The following is a 16,872-nucleotide window of genomic DNA, read 5'->3' as shown; positions in this document are numbered from 1 at the left end:
CTCTCCTATGTTAACACCACTCAGCCTAACTCATCTCACGGGGTTGTTGCGAGACTATGACTGGAGAAAAGAAACAAGGCAAGGGGTCGCCATCTGGGAGACAGGTAGAGTATAAACAAATAAGAGAGTCGTGTTTGGCTGAGAACGCGCAGGTATAAACGTCTTAAATGCACCCCTCACTGTGCCTCTGAGAGCCTTTCCACCCCCCACCCCGCGCACGAAGAGGCAGAGCCCTTTTCAGGTGCGGCGCGGAGCTCGCCGAGCAATTGAGAGCGGCTGTTACGCAAGGTGCGGAGGCCTGGCTGTCAAGAGGAGCATGCGCCTCAGCCTCAGCTGGCACCGCGGTGGCGGCGGCGGCAGCAGCAGCAGCAGCAGCAGCGGAGGCGGCTTCCCGGTCGCCTCTTCCCGGGCTTGCAGCTGCCGCGTCGCTCGGCGTGGGCTCCGCTGGGGCGTGGTCTGTCTGTCCGCCCGCCCGCCCGCAGCCCAGCGCACCCTCGCGCGGCGTGATCCAGCGGCCCCAGGGGCAGCGGAAAATCCCCCACTGGAGCGCCGAAAACGACCATGGGGCTGGAGAAGGAGAAAGGCGACACCAAGATCTTCATGGATGAAGAGGACTTCAACCGGAGCAGCAGCCCTGCTCTGTCCGACGCGGAGAAGAGTGTGGAGAAAGAGCCCGACAGAGACCCACACGGGCTCAACAGCCACCTGAAGGTGAGCGGGCGTCGGCCAGAGCTTCCTTGGCATCCGCACCTTACCTGTCCCCGCTGCTGCTTGCGCACGCCAGGGACTCCTAGGACTCGCGGCAATGTTTATTCCATTTAAGGCTATTTCAACTCGTGCCCCCCCTTCCTTTTCCGCCTTAGGAATTAAAACTCACTGGGATCCTTTAAGTCCCTCCTTTCTTCCCTGAGTCTCGTTTGGAGAATGACTTGTTTTGATCGCGCAGGAGTGGTTGGTTAGGAGGGCAGGTGGAATGAACACAGATCAGCAGTCACTAGGCGCTGTGTACCTGTGAATGTTCCCAAATATTCTCTCCTCCCCCCTCATCAAAAACCCCTCTCCTCCTTCTTTTCCACACAGTATAGTAGAAGGCCAAAGCTGGTGCCTGTTTGATTCAGCAAGATCCATTCAGATCCCTAAAAAAAGCACAACAGTTTTGCACTCCCCACCCCTTTTGTGCCCCCCTCCTGCTCTGCATTTCCAAAGGGAGGTTGGTGTTGCCAATGCTTATTGTGTCTCATTCCAGCTGGGATTTGAGGACGTGATCGCAGAGCCGGCCTCCACTCATTCTTTTGACAGAGTTTGGATCTGCAGCCATGCGCTCTTTGAGCTCAGCAAATACCTGATCTACAAGCTCCTGACTCTGGTCTTGGCCATCCCCTTGGCCCTGGTTGCAGGAATTCTCTTTGCGGTACTCAGCTGCCTGCATATCTGGTAGGACTTTTAATTTCTTGTCTCTGCCGGGTTGTTAATATTGCCCGAAAACTTTGTTGCATTATCAGGTAGGAATCTAAGCCAGTCTTTCTCAACCAGGGTTTCATGAAAGCCTGGAGTTTCTTGACGGCTCCAGAAGGGTGTCCCAAATGGATGGGAGCTGATTTTTTATATATTTTAAAAGTGGTGATATGACCATATATGGTCATGTTATCTCCCCCCTCCCAAAATGGCCAATGATGGGCCAGGAGGGATGGGGAGGGGAGGGGTTCTTGGTGGGCGTGTACACAGTTACGCCTCCCAGACATGTTCTGCATGATCATGCCAATTCTGAGGGTTCTCAAAGCCTGAAGAATGTTTCAGGGGTTTCTCAATTTATTTTATTTATTCATATTTATATACCGCTCTCCCCAAAGGCTCTGAGCGGTTTACATATAACTGAAACTATACATGAAACCATACATGTAATAACATTCATATTATTAATTGATAAACCGGGTGACAGTATAACATAACAGTATAACATTATAACATAAACAGTGGTAACTCGAACAGGTCCAGGAGTCTTAGTGGGTTTCTGGGGGGAGGGAGGGCAGGGGCCCTGCAGATGTCAGTTGGTTGGCCTGGCCTCAGCCAAATGTCTGGTGGAAGAGCTCCCTTTTGCAGGCTCTGTGGAACTGTTTTAGTCCCGTCAGGGCCCTGATCTCCTCTGGGAGCTCATTCCACCAGGTGGGGGCCAGGACAGAGAATGCTCTGGCCCTGGTCGAGGCCAGGCGAACTTCTTTTGGGCCAGGAACCATTAGCCAGTTGGTGGCAGCAGAGCATAAAGCCCTTTTGGGGGCATAGGCAGGGAGGCGGTCCCTCAGGTACACTGGGCCCTGACCGCATATGGCCTTGGGTAAGCAAGTTGCGAAAGCTGCTCTAAAAAGTATTGCATTCTCTGCCGCCATAGCTACTGCTAATGGTTATTTAAATTGATCTGTTAAAATCATTCTGGAAACATTTGGAAGTAACGCCTGTGGCCAGCCTGATGTGGTTGTATCCCTGAAGCTAAACAGAGTCAGTCCTGGTAGGTGGGTGGGAGACCACCACTGAAATCCAGGGCCGCTACACGGACAATGACACACCCCTGGATAGCACTGATACGCAAGGTTTGTGGCCTCAAGTGGCACTTTACAGGGGGAAAGTAAAGAAATGACTGAAGTCTTAATCAGCAACGTGCTTGCAATGTAATCTCATGTGTTGCAAAAAAAAAAAAAAAGATGGTGGAGTAGACTGTGCCACTCCAGCCACAGTTGAATAATTACATTTTCCCCAGGTTCCTTCCTTAATAATACCCCATAAGTGGGAAAGCTGTGCTGCATGTAAATAATTAAGCTATACTCTCTTCATGATTTGCAGGAGATACTGAAAATGTGACACATGCCCCATCTGAAGTGATAAAGCCTATTGAGAGCCAGCTTCGTGCAGTGGTTGACAGTGGTGGCCTCTAATCTGGAGTTTGATTCCCCACTCCTCCGCCACATACAGCCAGCTGGGTGACCTTGGGCTTGTCACAGTTCTCTCAAAGCTCTCTCAATTCCACCTACCTCACAGGGTTTCTGTTGTGGGGAGAGGAAGGGGAGGCAATTGTAAAATGCTATGAGGCTCATTTGGGTAGAAAAAAAGAGTCCAAAAAACCAGCCCATCTTCTGCCACTTCAGAATTCAAATCTCTCATTCTAGTAGATGAACAGAACAAGCCATATTTCTAGTATGACTACTTCTGTATTCGCTCAAAAGTCAACATAGGTTTGGACCACACATATTTCTGAGTTTCTGAGAATGAAACTGATGGCAATGAAAAGCATGGCTGAGGTTAGGGGATGTCTTGTTGTTTTATATTCACGTAAGATCACTGTTGTAGTCATCAGGCAACCATGCACTCAGGAAGCAAGCTGTGTGTCCCGTTATCACAAATGATTCCTTCACACAGGCATCTACAAGAGGAATTGGTGTTCACATATGCCCCCAAATCTGCGGTACTGTGATTGAAAAACAAGGCAGCTATGAGGGACAAGGATTAACAAGTGGGAACCCGTGTGGGACTTGCAGGGTCTGGGAGGCAGTGATGGTCATGGGGGGGGGGGGCGGGCAAAGAGCCATGCCAGGTTGGGGTGGAGGTAGGGGAAACAGGGAGCATAGCAACAACGCTGGGAGACAAGCAGGGAGAAACTGTGCTGGATCTATGGTAGGGGCAAGGGGGATTCTTCTCACCCACTTGCCCATCTCCAATTTTAGAGGGCAGCAGAGGGAGGAAGCCACAGCAGGCCTGGCAGCAACTCTTGACTTGCCTGCCCTGCAGCTGCCAATCACTGCCAGGGACAGTAGCCCTCCTGGCTGGCCCAGGCTTTTGCCCCAGTGACAGCAATAATTCACCCAGACACCCACATCTTCCACTTTTGTCATTGTTCCACCTAGCCACCCCCAACTGTTCTTCCTCTCCTGCCCTCCACTTCCTTGCCTGCCAGGAAGACTTCCATGTGTTGCACAGGCAACTGTCCTCTGTTTTAGGGATTCTGTAACCCCTTCTTTTTTCTGCAAATCAGAGGATGGGGACCCAAATTTGTAAATCAGCTGTTTTGTGTTAGTGGGGCTCAAATCCACAGATTTAAGTATCTGTAGATTAGGTCACACACGACAATTAATATCAGATGGAATAGTGATTTTCCTTACATGGTGATTGCAATACAAAAACCATAACCTTAAGCACATTTAAATAGGAAGCAGTGGTCCACTTAACACGGTTTGCATGGTATTAATTTGAGTAACTCTCCTGCGTCAGCTTTTAGATGGCATTGTATTAATGAAAATTACTGCAAATTATGCTTGAATGTGTTCCTACATGTATGGTAGCAGTGCACTCAGCCAAAACCAGATCTCTTTATGGTGGCTTATTTATGTGTGTCTTTCCTAAGGACATTTGAGATGTCAACTTTCACAGCAACTGTGAAACAAGAAGTTCTCAGTAGAAAGTGATATTTATCATTCTGGACAACTGGATGTACCATATCTAGGGCTTGCACAGAGGTTACTGTGCTGCTTATACTGTTGCAGCAGTATGGATTACAGGTGTGTGAAAATCAGATTCAATTAACAGTGTAATTGAAACAGCTTGTAAAAACCACCGAAGACACCGAACCTGGTGGTCTCAAGCCAGCCCAAGGTTTATGTACCCCTTAAGGTGAACTATGAATTTGGTGAACAACTCCCAACACAAGGACAAAAGTGAGATGTAAACATTTTACTTACTGGGCATTACAAGGTCATAATTAAGTATACCCAAGCTCTTTAAGATGTTCCAGTGTAGTAGCTATAGACCAAAGCCAACTAATATGGAGTTTCTAGAAGCCAGTTAATGCTAAACCTCCCTTCAAAACAATGCACGAAGCTCCTCTTATCTTTATAGCACACCTCAGAATCTGTCCTGGCCCTAGGTGGCATCTTATGTGTTCATAGCTGAGCAGTGGTTTATCTTACAGTTAATTCCCAAGGTAGCTCTGTGAAGCACATAGCTTCTGATCTTTTTCAAAAATGTATCCTTATAGCCTCTGTGGAAACATTGGACCTGATTTCTGTAAGTCTTTGCTGTGCTCCCGTACAGGGCTATGTCTTTTCAACATCAGGACAAGAATTAAAAGACAGTGTTAACTCTGTGGTATGCAGTGAGTTTGTATTAGATGGAGAAAAAGTGATGGTCCATTGCAGAGTTACAACAAAACAAAAAGGGAGAGGGGAGTGGTTTGAAAGACCTTGACAATTGGTGCCAACCAGTGCCAGCCAGTTAAAATACGGATCTTTTTGGATGTATACAAGTGTCAGTATGATATACTATATCTGTTTGTACACTCGGGGGTTGGATAAACTGTCATTCTACCCATATAACATCAGTTAAGATGGATTAGCGGTCTTTGGTGGAGGACAGGAATGAAATTTTCATAGATTCTTCCCTTTTGACCCCAGATCTCCCTACAGCAAGAATTTAGAAGGTTCAGTTGGCTGAGGTAGAAGGGGAGAGTCCCATGTTGCTACCTTTATTCCACTAATGATGCTTGGGGTGCCAACTCCAGGTTGTGAAATTCCTGGAGATTTGGGGGGAGTCTGAGGAACATGGCATTTGTGGATGATGGAGACCTCAGCAGGGTATAATATTATTGACTCCATCCCATAAAGCAGCCATTTTATCCAGGGAAAATGATCTCTATCATAATTCTGGGTGATCTTTGAAGGTTGGTAATCCTAAAATTTCCTCTCCCCCACCCCCAAACTCTTTTCTCTGGGTCCCTTTTGCAAGTCTAAGAGGAGGGCCTTATGGCTAGTGGCATCATGTCTTTATTAATGTGCTCCTCAGTTAACACTGTCATTGCTGGCCATTATGGGCTAACAAAAACCTTCCTGTTAGCATTTTAGTTGACCTCTCCAATCTTCTCCAGTCTTAACTATGTCGCGATGAATTCTCTGCTCCTGCTGATTATTTTTTTCCTTTTTATTATTCTGTAAGTAATTTGAAGACAATTTGGAAAAGCAGGATAATGATTAACTACTTTAACAAAAACACATCTTTGTAGGAGGGAAGATGTTATCTGGGAGAAAATGAAAATTAAAAAAAATTGTAGCTTCAAAATCTTGTTATGCCTCATTGAAAAGAGTCCCAGTTATCCACAGGGTCATAAATGGGTGTTCAGTCCCACTCATATAGAGAAGTGTTTAATTGCTTCCTTTTTGGGTAGTGTTGCCCGCTCTGGGCTAGGAATTACCTAGAAATTTTGGGGATGGAGCCTGAGAAGGAAGGACTTGGGGAGGGGGAGGATTTGAATGGGACACAGTGCTATAGCATCCACCTTGCAAAGTGCCAGATTTTTCCAGGCGAACTGATCAGTCATACAGAGATCAACTGCAATAGTGGAAGAACTCCAACTGCCACATGGAGGTTGACAGCACTATGTTTGGTGGGTTTATGGCTTAAGGCAACTTCCGTTTTTCATGAGTTCTCATGGTTGATGTTTTCAGAACTGCTCCATATTGACTTTTAACATGAGTGAAAGTAGCCTTACTATATTTCACACCAACATCAAAGTCAGCCTGTTGCCAGTATTTTTGTTTATACCCAGATGGGTAAGGTTTTGTAGGAATGCATAAACAATACAGAATAAAATAGTCATTTGTACACATCTTTCCTACTGGCCAGTATATCTTTCTAATGGTAACCATTCAGGGTTTTTTTTATCTTGCTTCTATAAAATGTATGTTTTTCAGTTACTAGAATGTGGAGAGAGGCAACAAAATGCCCAAGCAAAAAACAAACAAAAATCCTTAAAACTAGTATTCATTATGTTTGAATTTATGTTCTGTTTTGCTATATAAATGACCAAGCTTAGGATGCTGGAAAAGAAGAAGACAAAGCTAGCCAGGGGGAGTGAGGCTGACCCATCCTCTCCCAATTAGCACAAAGGCATGCAATAAGCCTTTGAAGGAAAACAGACACTGAGGGACAGCTCATGGCCAAGGCCCAGAAACACTGCTCTCCCACCCGCCCCCGGGCTACTTTCAGTTTTCCAAATGAAAAAATTCCCATGAAATAGGAAACAATGAAAATCTGTAGTGTTAAATAATAACCCCTGGATGGATTGTAAAGATATCATTGGAAATATGGATGTTATTGAAATGTAACTAAGTTATCAAATGCTTTAATGTTTGAGATAATACATTAGGGAGTCCAGTGATTTCAATGGTGCAAAATTTAAGTGAGTATTCTGCAAGTGAGTATTCTGAAGTGAGTATGCTACAAGTCCTATTGTGACAGTATGAATTACGTATTATTATATTACTGCAATATTTGTGTATGCTTCACTCAACTTTTATTATGCATACCCTTAGGTGGAAAAACAAACTATACAGATGTTAAGGTAGCATAGGGTAGCGATCCCCAACCTGTGGGTTGTGGACCACATGTGGTCTGTCGACTAATCGGAGGTGGGCCGCGAAGGACGCCTTCTCTCCCCCCCCCTGGCCCTTTATAACACACTTCGAGTGTCATTGTCTCCCATCACTCCCAGATGGGACTATCTCATTGCAGAGAAACAAGCTCAGGGTTCCCATTGATTTGTCATTGTCATGAGTTAAAATTTCCATGAAAATAAAATGTTCCTTATGTTCATTGTTGTGGCATGTCTGTATCTTATTTTGAAGGGATGTTTAAACAATACCATAGCGATCAGAGAGCGTTAAGGCAGTGGTTGAGAGTAGAGGAGTAAACTACCCCCCCCACCGGGCCTCAGTAAAATTGTCAACTGTTGAGTGGTCCCCGGTGATAAAAAGATTGGCGACCACTGGCATAGGGTACCTCGGTTTGCTGGTCTCCAATACTTAATATATTTCAGTTTTGCTTTTAGAAAGTTATCAGTGCAATCTTAGCACTACTTTTTGGGAGTAACTCTCACTGAACATACCTGAGTAGAACTATTTAAGATTGTCTTTTTATGTTGTTAAAGCAATAGAATAAGTTTAGGGTTAACTGCAGCAAATAGTTGGGATTTTTCTCTTTAAAAATGGAAAGAAAAAATAGGTTTTCCCCATGGCTTCAGAATCTCTGAAAGCTTCCATCTCTGCTGGCTTTAGCTGTTGGGGAAGTAGATGGCATGTTCCATAGTTCCACGCAATTGCATCGCATCTCCTAATATTACCTCATTCCTGAAAAGTGTTTTTTCTCCTTTAATCTCTATGGGTATGGAAGAGCCAGTCCACATACACATCAGTTCCTCCACTTCATTTTAAAACGAACATGGAAGCCATTGTCATGAGGCATGTGGAGTCCACATGGCTGTCTGCTTCCACCTGGAAGCTTACATCGACTTCAGTATAACACAATCTAGAATTGAATCTGACTTGATCAGAAGAAAATATAAAAGGACAGGCTTATGAGGGAACTGTTTTAAAAGGAATGGTTGATTTGATATTCAAACGGTAAGCTAAGAGTAAAGCCTGCTTTAATCCATGCCACAACTTTTTTTTCTTATTTCTGTCATCACAGGACTCCCCTAAAACATATGTTCTTATTCAGCTGTGCTTTGTCCAAGAATGTGGAGGTGGAATTAGGTGGATGGAAATGTAAGGCCATTGTTCATTTTTCCTGTGGAATCCCTTCAGCTTGGAAAATTGTAACTGTTGCTTGCTTTTGAGGGCAGGGTAGTGAATTCCATTCAAACACTCCCAATGTCCCTTGGAAAACCGCCAAAGCAGCTCTACTGAGGGTACTGTGGATTCCCTGGCTCCAGCCAGTTCCATAAGAGGGTGTAATCACAGCCTTGGTATTTTGTTTCTTCAGCTTACAAATGGAGACCCTGTTATTAACCTGCCTCCCAATGGCAAGGGTAAAATTCCATCCTGCACAGGAAAGCCTTTTGGAAACCCTGGGTGAGGAAGCATTTTGCTGAAGTGCCAACAGAGAGGAGTTGCTACTGTGTTAACAAGCCAAAAATTCACATAAGAGCTTGACCTCAGATTCCTTCTGCATCTGTATCCAGAGTTCTCTGTGACTTGACAAGCTCTAGCATAGCCCTATTGGGGGTGGGGGTGGGGGAGGCAGCGTGCTTTTACCTCTCAGCCTGAATTTTGCATGCATATATTGTCCTTTGTTGAAGTTGAATAAGAATAGAGGAACAAAAGCCCCAATACAATGGCATGTTGGATTTAAAACTGTTAACTGTATTAAAAGTAGCTTACTTTGAACCCTTCTTCTGGCAAAATCAGTTAGATTGGTGACCATAGTTACATTATCTGGAAGGTATGAGAAAACAATTTGAAACTGTGCCCAGTCAACCACCCACTGAAAGAGCTGCTGGTTGGACAATGGTGAAGGGAGAAAACTGTCTCTCTGTTCTTTTTCTTAAATTGACTTTCTTCCTGTTTAAATTGCATCAAGGTCTTGCACATATATTTGTACAAGCTTTTAAAAACCAGTCCTTTTAAAAATAAATGCATAGCTGTATGTCTCTGATTTTCTGTTTCAGTCAGGATTTCAAATGACATATGCTAAATTGTGCACAATAATTAGAGGATTCTATATTGGTATATTCAGGACTGCTTTTCTCTCCACTCAGGACTCAAAGCAGTTTTATTAGAAAGCAGAAAATACAATGTAGACAAGGAAAGCAAGGAAAAATTATGCCGCACAGCTTGATCTTCGATTCAAGAGCTAAATCCTGGCTAAACATCTCCAACAGACAAGGAACGCAAACACATTAAGATATCATGCACCTGGCACAAAGCTCCTGCCAGAAGAGCCTCTAGCCCCAACCAGGCTACATACCTAAGGTTGCCAGCTCTGAGTTAGGAAATTCCCAAGGACAGCACCCCTGCCCTTGCACTCACTGCAAAAGAGGTTGAAGACAGAAGATCCTCCCAGCTTGGGGGGGGGGGGGATGTACTGGGCTTCCCTGGCACAAGAGCAGCCTAGGCACTTCTTCAGGAGACTGAGCCACCCACAGCAGGAATCCTCAACCTAGCAGCTGTTCCAAGCAAAGTGGGGCAGGCCTGGCCCAATAGCTAAAGCTGTGGAGAGAATTTTTGATCAGTTACATTTGGTGCTTTCCAAAGCTGACCATCTTATTATCAATGTAATAATGGAGATTTGGAAAATAACCTGCAGTCACAATTTGAAGTCCAACAGGATTTCCTTTCTGTTGTGTGTTATTATTATTTTGCCTGCCCCAAGTTCTTACTATTAGGTTCACAATAAAATGCTAGAATTGTGTTAAAGGTACACATGAATAATGGAGACATAGCCTCTTCCTTCTTAGTTTTATCCTAAATTGAAGAGGGACATATTTATAGTGTTCAAACTCCACTGAGCTTCAGCACTGTTTCCTGTGGGTGTGGTCTGCCCAGCCTCACACCTTGCATTAATATGCTGGAGCGCTGTTATAGAATGGGGACGTTTTTACAGAAAGTGCTTAAAACTAGATTCATTTTAGACATTTCCTTCCACAGACTGCAGTATGTACTCACAAGATATATATTAATCTTGACTGTTACTAATTATTGCTTACTTATCAAATGTCACTTTCATTTTACAAGATTTTTTTTTTAAATCCCAACTGCAGAAAGGTTGTTCAAATAGTCACATGATCTGTAAAGTCTTTCCACATGCATTTGCAATTTTATATCTTGGAATATCTTTGGTTCTTGGAATGATAAAATGGTTTTGATGCTTGTTTCTGGGGCTATAGAGTCCTGAGATTCTAACCACAGTTTGTTGCTTCAGTGCTTGTTACAGCACCTTGGAAACAGAAATACACCAGAGTCTTAACATCACTTCAGACAAGCCATTCAATCCCTGAGTGTTGAGATCAAATTTGGATACACCAAAGCACAGTAATACATGTCCTTGAATATTCCTTGGAGGCAAGCCATGCACCTTTAGCCTTAGATTCATGTATCAGGCCACACAAGCAATACCTCCTGGGCTCTTTTGAAGAACATCTTACTCTAAGGAAGTGGCCGCAAGTGAGGTTGGCTCTATGCTTTGGGGAAGAAACAAGCATGCCCCAGCTGCCAGGAGTTTGGGCATGACATTCAATGCTGCCCTTTCCATGGAGGCTCAGATCACAAAAGTAGCCCAAATGGCGTTTTTTTAACCTATGCCAAGCCAGGCTACTAGCACCCTACCTACCAGAACACTTGGCCACAGTGATCCATGCAACGGTCACTTCCATGTTAGACTTCTGTAACTCGCTCTATGCAGGCCTGCCCTTGGCTTTGATCTGGAAATTACTGCTGGTACAAAATACAGCTGCAAGGGTCCTCAGAGGGACATTTTGGAGGGCCCATATTCAGCTGGTGCTTCGTCATCTGCACTGGTTACCGGTCTGTTTCAGGATTAAGTTTAAGGTATTGGTTTTAACCTTTAAGGTTATATGAAGGCTGGGTCCTATTTAGATGCGGGACTGCTTGTTTGCTTATGCCCCCCGCAGAGTGTGTGAATCTGCTGGTTGTCCCGGACCCCCGTGATGTTCACCTGGCCTTGACCCGGGCCAGGGCTTTATCGGCCCTGGCCCCAACCTGGTGGAATGAGCTCCCTAAAGAGCTAAGGACTGTGTCGGAATTGTCAGCTTTCCGCAGGGTCTGCAAAAAGGAGCTCTTCCACCAGGCATATGGTTGAGGCCAGGGCAGCGTACTAATTGGTACCATCTGAGACCAACTGAGATCAGCTTGGATCCCCACTCCCAGTTTTTTAACCAACATGCTGAATGGAGGGGAAAGGCTGATGCTTTATGGTTCACCATCTTGTTTAGTGCAATTTTATATTGTTATATTTTAAGGGTATTGGGAATTTTATTGGGTTTTATTCATTTTTGTAAACCCTTGAGCGGCGGGATATAAATAGAATTATAAATAAATAAAGTCATAGTGATCAGCCCGCATTTTCTGCAGGTGGCAAATGTTCCCAAGATACCTTGATTTCCCGTCCAGCATTAACTGCTCTTTACCACATCAAGTGTAGATCCGATCAAAGTTTATGTTGTATTAGTTTATGTTCTATTAGTGGATAGTGGATGTCTTGGGTACTAAATAAATCATAACTGATGGGAATAGCTGAGTTTAAGGACTGATAGAAAATTTAAATGCCATTTTAAACTATTTTCTTTTTTCCCCACTTTCAGGATTGTGATGCCTTTCATCAAGTCCTGCCTTATGGTCTTGCCCTCGGTGCAGGCTGTATGGAAGAGTGTGACAGAAGTTCTTGTTGCCCCACTTTTTCAAAGCATAGGAAAGTGCTGTGCAGCAGTCAACATACGCCTTGACCAAGAATGAACATCTGGAATTCAATCACACAATAGTTTTCAGTGATGTTATATCTCCTTGCAGATAGCATGGATTTGCTTAACCATTCATTCCAAAACTACTACAGCTTAAACGGCTTGATTTTTATTCCTAGTGGGCTGCATATTTTCTGGAAATAAATCTGGCTGGGGAGGGAAAGAAGAAATGGATCATTTCTCCCTTTTACTGTTAACTCAAGAATACTGGGATATGTTGGCAATACTTTAACGGTACTTTCATTGTCTGGTCCCCATACGTGTTTTAGGGGAGCTTAGATGACTATAATATCATAGTCTCTGACCATGACCATAATTCATCTTGGAATATTTTGCTGCTCTGAATCCTAATTACAGGCTATTACCGGGTATTGTAGTAACTAAATCCCTATTGTTCTACCAGGTGGACATAGCCTATTTCAGTGTTACACTCTACAAATCAACCTCAGAATTACACATGCATCCAGAATATATGTTTTGCACCTTGAATACTTCCTCCTCCTGAATCCTGATGCTCATCCCACCCAATTCTTTAACGAGGTGGTTTATATGCAACCTGTAAAATACTCTCAACCCCTCAGTATCCCCACATTCCAGCAACTCTCCCAAATCCATTGCAAAAACTCCTAAAAGCACTTGTAAGGGGCCAGATGGGACTACAAGCAGCTGCATCTTGGATAGGCTTGGAATGGGCATCCTCAAAGCCAAGACCCAGCTATCATTTTGGGTGTTCAGCTGGAACTGGAGAGCAACAAGGGGCTTTCCCTATCAACCAAGCAGGGAGTGTGCCAGGTGCTTAATGTTTACACCAAGCCTGACCCCTCCAGAAGCCCAATGGAGTCAGTGCTGCACATCCCTCTTCCTTTCAAAGCTTGAAAGGGGCCCTGAGATGGGCTCCAAACTCCTACAAATAGAGTCCTAGTTCAAGTATTAGAATCCATCATGTGAGCATGCATCTTCTTTTATCCCAGTAAGTTCAAAAGCCATGCTGAGTATTTCTGCATGTGGCTCAGACTGGTTGGAAGGTTCTGGATTAGGCTGACAAAGCACCATCTTCAGGGTGCTTTGCTGAAGAATGGTCCCCTCTTTGCTTCATGATTATTTTCTTCATTATTGTATAGCTCTAAGGGTTCTGTGAGGTTCTTTACTGTAGGAAATGTATATGCTATTTGGGCTCCAAAGAAACATGCATCAAGCGTATACCAAACTATAGAGAAAGGGAATCAGATGTTTCTGACTTTTGCTTACTACGTGCTCAAGAAGCAAACCAGGTTTCGCCAAAAATATGTTCAAAAAATATGAAAATACTGGTTTGGGGGCAGGTAGCAATTTTTGTGTGTGTGCTTTATTTAATGAAACTTGATTTTGCTGTATATATTGTTTGAATGTAAATGATATTGTAATACGTTTCACTGACTCTTCATTTTTACTTGCTCTGTATTCTTGCCCAGTTTGAGATATTTGTTCTAGGTAGCCTGTACACTGATAAACTTATGCCATATACAGGGCTATCCCATGCTCATTTTAGGCATCTATAAATAGAAAATGGGGCAAAGCTACTTTGTTGTATTCTGCATCTGTACCTTATACAGAGTCCTATTCTGCTGAGAGCACCTGAGAATCCCAGGTAGAGAGGGAACGTACCCTGATCTGTCACACATGGAAATGGGTACGGGTCAAATGGGCTCCCTCTCAGATAGCAACAGCATGTTTCTATTCCTCATCACAACTGGATGTGGATCCCATCTGTGGCCAGTGTGCTTTTCTTTGTGCATCTCTATGCACAAAGGTATTAGCATGCGTCACAGTGGAGTGCATGAACATCTGCAGTGATGTCATTAGTCTGAAGTTCTGTTGTATCTAGATTATTAACAAATGTTTTCAAGTATTGTCATGCAACTCAAAATGTACTAAATATTTTGTATTATTCTACCTTTACTATAAAAATAATATAAATCAAAACTATGCAAAAGATTCTGAAATATACATTTTCAAAAACCCTTTTTATTAAAACTGGGCTGTAGAATATTCAAGATTTTGTGCCTTATGAAAAAATACTTTAATCTTTTACATAATAAATATTTTACTGACATTTTAACATGGTAGTGTTCTCTTACTGAAAGAAATCAGAGCATTTAGAAATCTCTCAGGTTCTCAAGTTGAGACATTTTCATTGTTCCAAAGCCTAATGAACACTGATTTTATAGAGTTCTAATTTATGTGTGCATGTCATGAAATGTGAAAATGTGTGTTAATTCTGAAATAGACTATTGTGCTGCTATTTTAAGAGAATCAAGATTCTCTTTAAAATATTTACACTGTGAGGCAATACACTTTCTGCATAGTAGGATCATATGAATATCTTTAAATATTTTTCCTATTTATGTATGAAAACCAGCATGATTCACTAAACTGTTTCTAGTTCTGCATATAAATTTTGCCAAGTATCTTGTGAATCATCTCTTTAAAAAATCATGGAGCAATGAGTAACAGTGAGCTAAAAATCTTGATGCTATAAGAGAAAATTAGATGCTAAAGGCAGGAGCATTTTGTTTGTGTAAATCAGGGGTAGTCAAACTGCGGCCCTCCAGATGTCCATGGACTACATTCCCCATAAGCCCCATGCCAGCGAATGCTGGCAGGGGCTTATGGGAAATGTAGTCCATGGACATCTGGAGGGCCGCAGTTTGACTACCCCTGGTGTAAATAAATGACTGAGCACTATCCCTTGTCAAAGTAACACTGCAATTCTTTACTTACCTACAGGACCCATTTATTTAGCTGCAGATTAAAACAGTACACTGAATAAACATCCATATAATTTAAAAGCAAGTATTTCATCACTAGACCAGCATGGAATAAACCATCCCTTATATTTAGGATATGAAAAATAGAAGTTCCAAGGCAATATACTGAGTTCAAGTTAGTTTCCTGGGTGTATTCTGGGTTTAATGTTGAGGGTAGTAATACAATAGGGAGTACTGAAGGACTGAAATTAGACACAAATAACTCTCTTAAATTTTATGACTAATGGAAGAAAATTTTTGAAGAAAAGTTCCAAGCTGAAAAAGTCAGACCCCTTCACCTCACATCACTGGACCACACACTCAGATTTCTAGGACTCCAAGGAATAAATTTCTTGGGTGTGTGTGCTCTCTCCTCTACCTGCAGGGACAAAACTTCTGTTACTTAAAAACACAGCAAAGTGGAAAAAAATAGCTTTCCTGAAAAAACAGTATGAGGTCAAATACAGATTTTATTTTATGCCAATAACCACACTTTATTTTCACAAACTTTTGAAAACTAAAACAAATGTATTTGACCTTTAACCTCAAGACCATTATCTCACATTTCTATCCTACCCTTTCTCAGGGCAGAATGTATGGCTTTCCTTCCACTATTTTCACATCAGCCTTCTGGGGCGGTTTTTGGCTGAAGGAAATGACTGGCCTAAGTTGACTTCCTGACTGAGTGATATTTTGAACTCAAGCCTTCCTAGTACTAGCTAACACACCAGCCACCACACCACATTCTTCTCTATGTGAAATAATCTGCACTTTGAATGCTTGCCTGCCACCCTCATAGTCCAGTTCTGTAGTCTTCATAGAGCCTTATGGTTCAATAAGTCTAAAGAAACTATGAGCCGAAGCAGCATCCTCATGGTTATAGCAAATAAGGCACAGAAATTTCCTGCTTTTAGGTGTGCCCAAATGCATTACTATCAGCCCCTTTTAAGGGCACTTAACATGCCTAATGTTTGTCCTTCAGTAAATAAACCATTGAGGAGAACTGTACTGTGGAATAAGGAAACTAGCAGCTGGCTCATTGGTGCTCATTCTGATATTATACTGATGTGGGTGGTGTATCACTGGAAAACTGAATGGACATTATGTTCCTTTCCCTAACATGAACAGAGAAACTTCACTAGTTGAGGTTTTTCTGTTCAGAGAAGATGATACGGTTTCAGGTGAACTTGTTCTTCCAATGTTATATGATTCACAAAAGTGTCTATGTTGGCTGGCTTGCCAGATTCTTATAAGAATATGAATACAATATAATAATAAGAGTTGGCTTTTATACCCCGTTCTTCACTGCCCAAAGAAGTCTCAAAACAGCTTACAATTGCCTTCCCTTCCTCTCCCCACATCTAATTCTACTTCGAGGCTGGCCAGTGCAGAAATGCATGGAATCAGGTTTTCCCCACACTTGCCATTTTAGGTTGTTTGGGAATGCCCCTTTCCTTGTCACTGTCCTCCCTCTTCCTCCCCTCCCTCCATTCCCAAAAAATCTGCTTTTTAAAAAGGGTGATTATGTTACAACGCTGTTTCTAAGTCTTTAAAAAGTCATCTTGCAGTCTTATACAACAGTGTTTAATGTTATAAGGTTATAACTCAGGGTTAAAAAAAATACATTCAGGACACTTAAAGGGGGAGGTGATCCAAGGGTACACTATGATGGAATTAAGGAGTGTAAGGAATATAAAGGAGCAAGCAGGCACCATTTTGCAAAAAATCACATTTTTTGAAAAGGGAAAGGGAGCAAAGCACCATGGGAGGCTGCCTCTGTCAGTGTGGAAAGCATGT

At 43.0% G+C, this 16,872-nt stretch overlaps 1 protein-coding gene across 1 annotated transcript; it reads left to right on the top strand.

Moving 5' to 3' along the window:
- Positions 1-320: 320 nt before the first annotated feature.
- CAV2 (caveolin 2) lies at positions 321-14,387 on the top strand. Its single transcript, XM_077338452.1, has 3 exons — positions 321-711; positions 1,247-1,434; positions 12,134-14,387. Exons 1-3 carry the CDS (start codon positions 562-564, stop codon positions 12,282-12,284), a joined length of 489 nt encoding a protein of 162 aa, XP_077194567.1. The 5' UTR covers positions 321-561; the 3' UTR covers positions 12,285-14,387.
- Positions 14,388-16,872: the final 2,485 nt, after the last annotated feature.

Source organism: Paroedura picta, chromosome 5 (assembly GCF_049243985.1).
Source record: "Paroedura picta isolate Pp20150507F chromosome 5, Ppicta_v3.0, whole genome shotgun sequence".
Classification (NCBI taxonomy): Eukaryota; Metazoa; Chordata; class Lepidosauria; order Squamata; family Gekkonidae; genus Paroedura; species Paroedura picta.
This window is presented reverse-complemented; position numbering and strand designations above follow the sequence as displayed.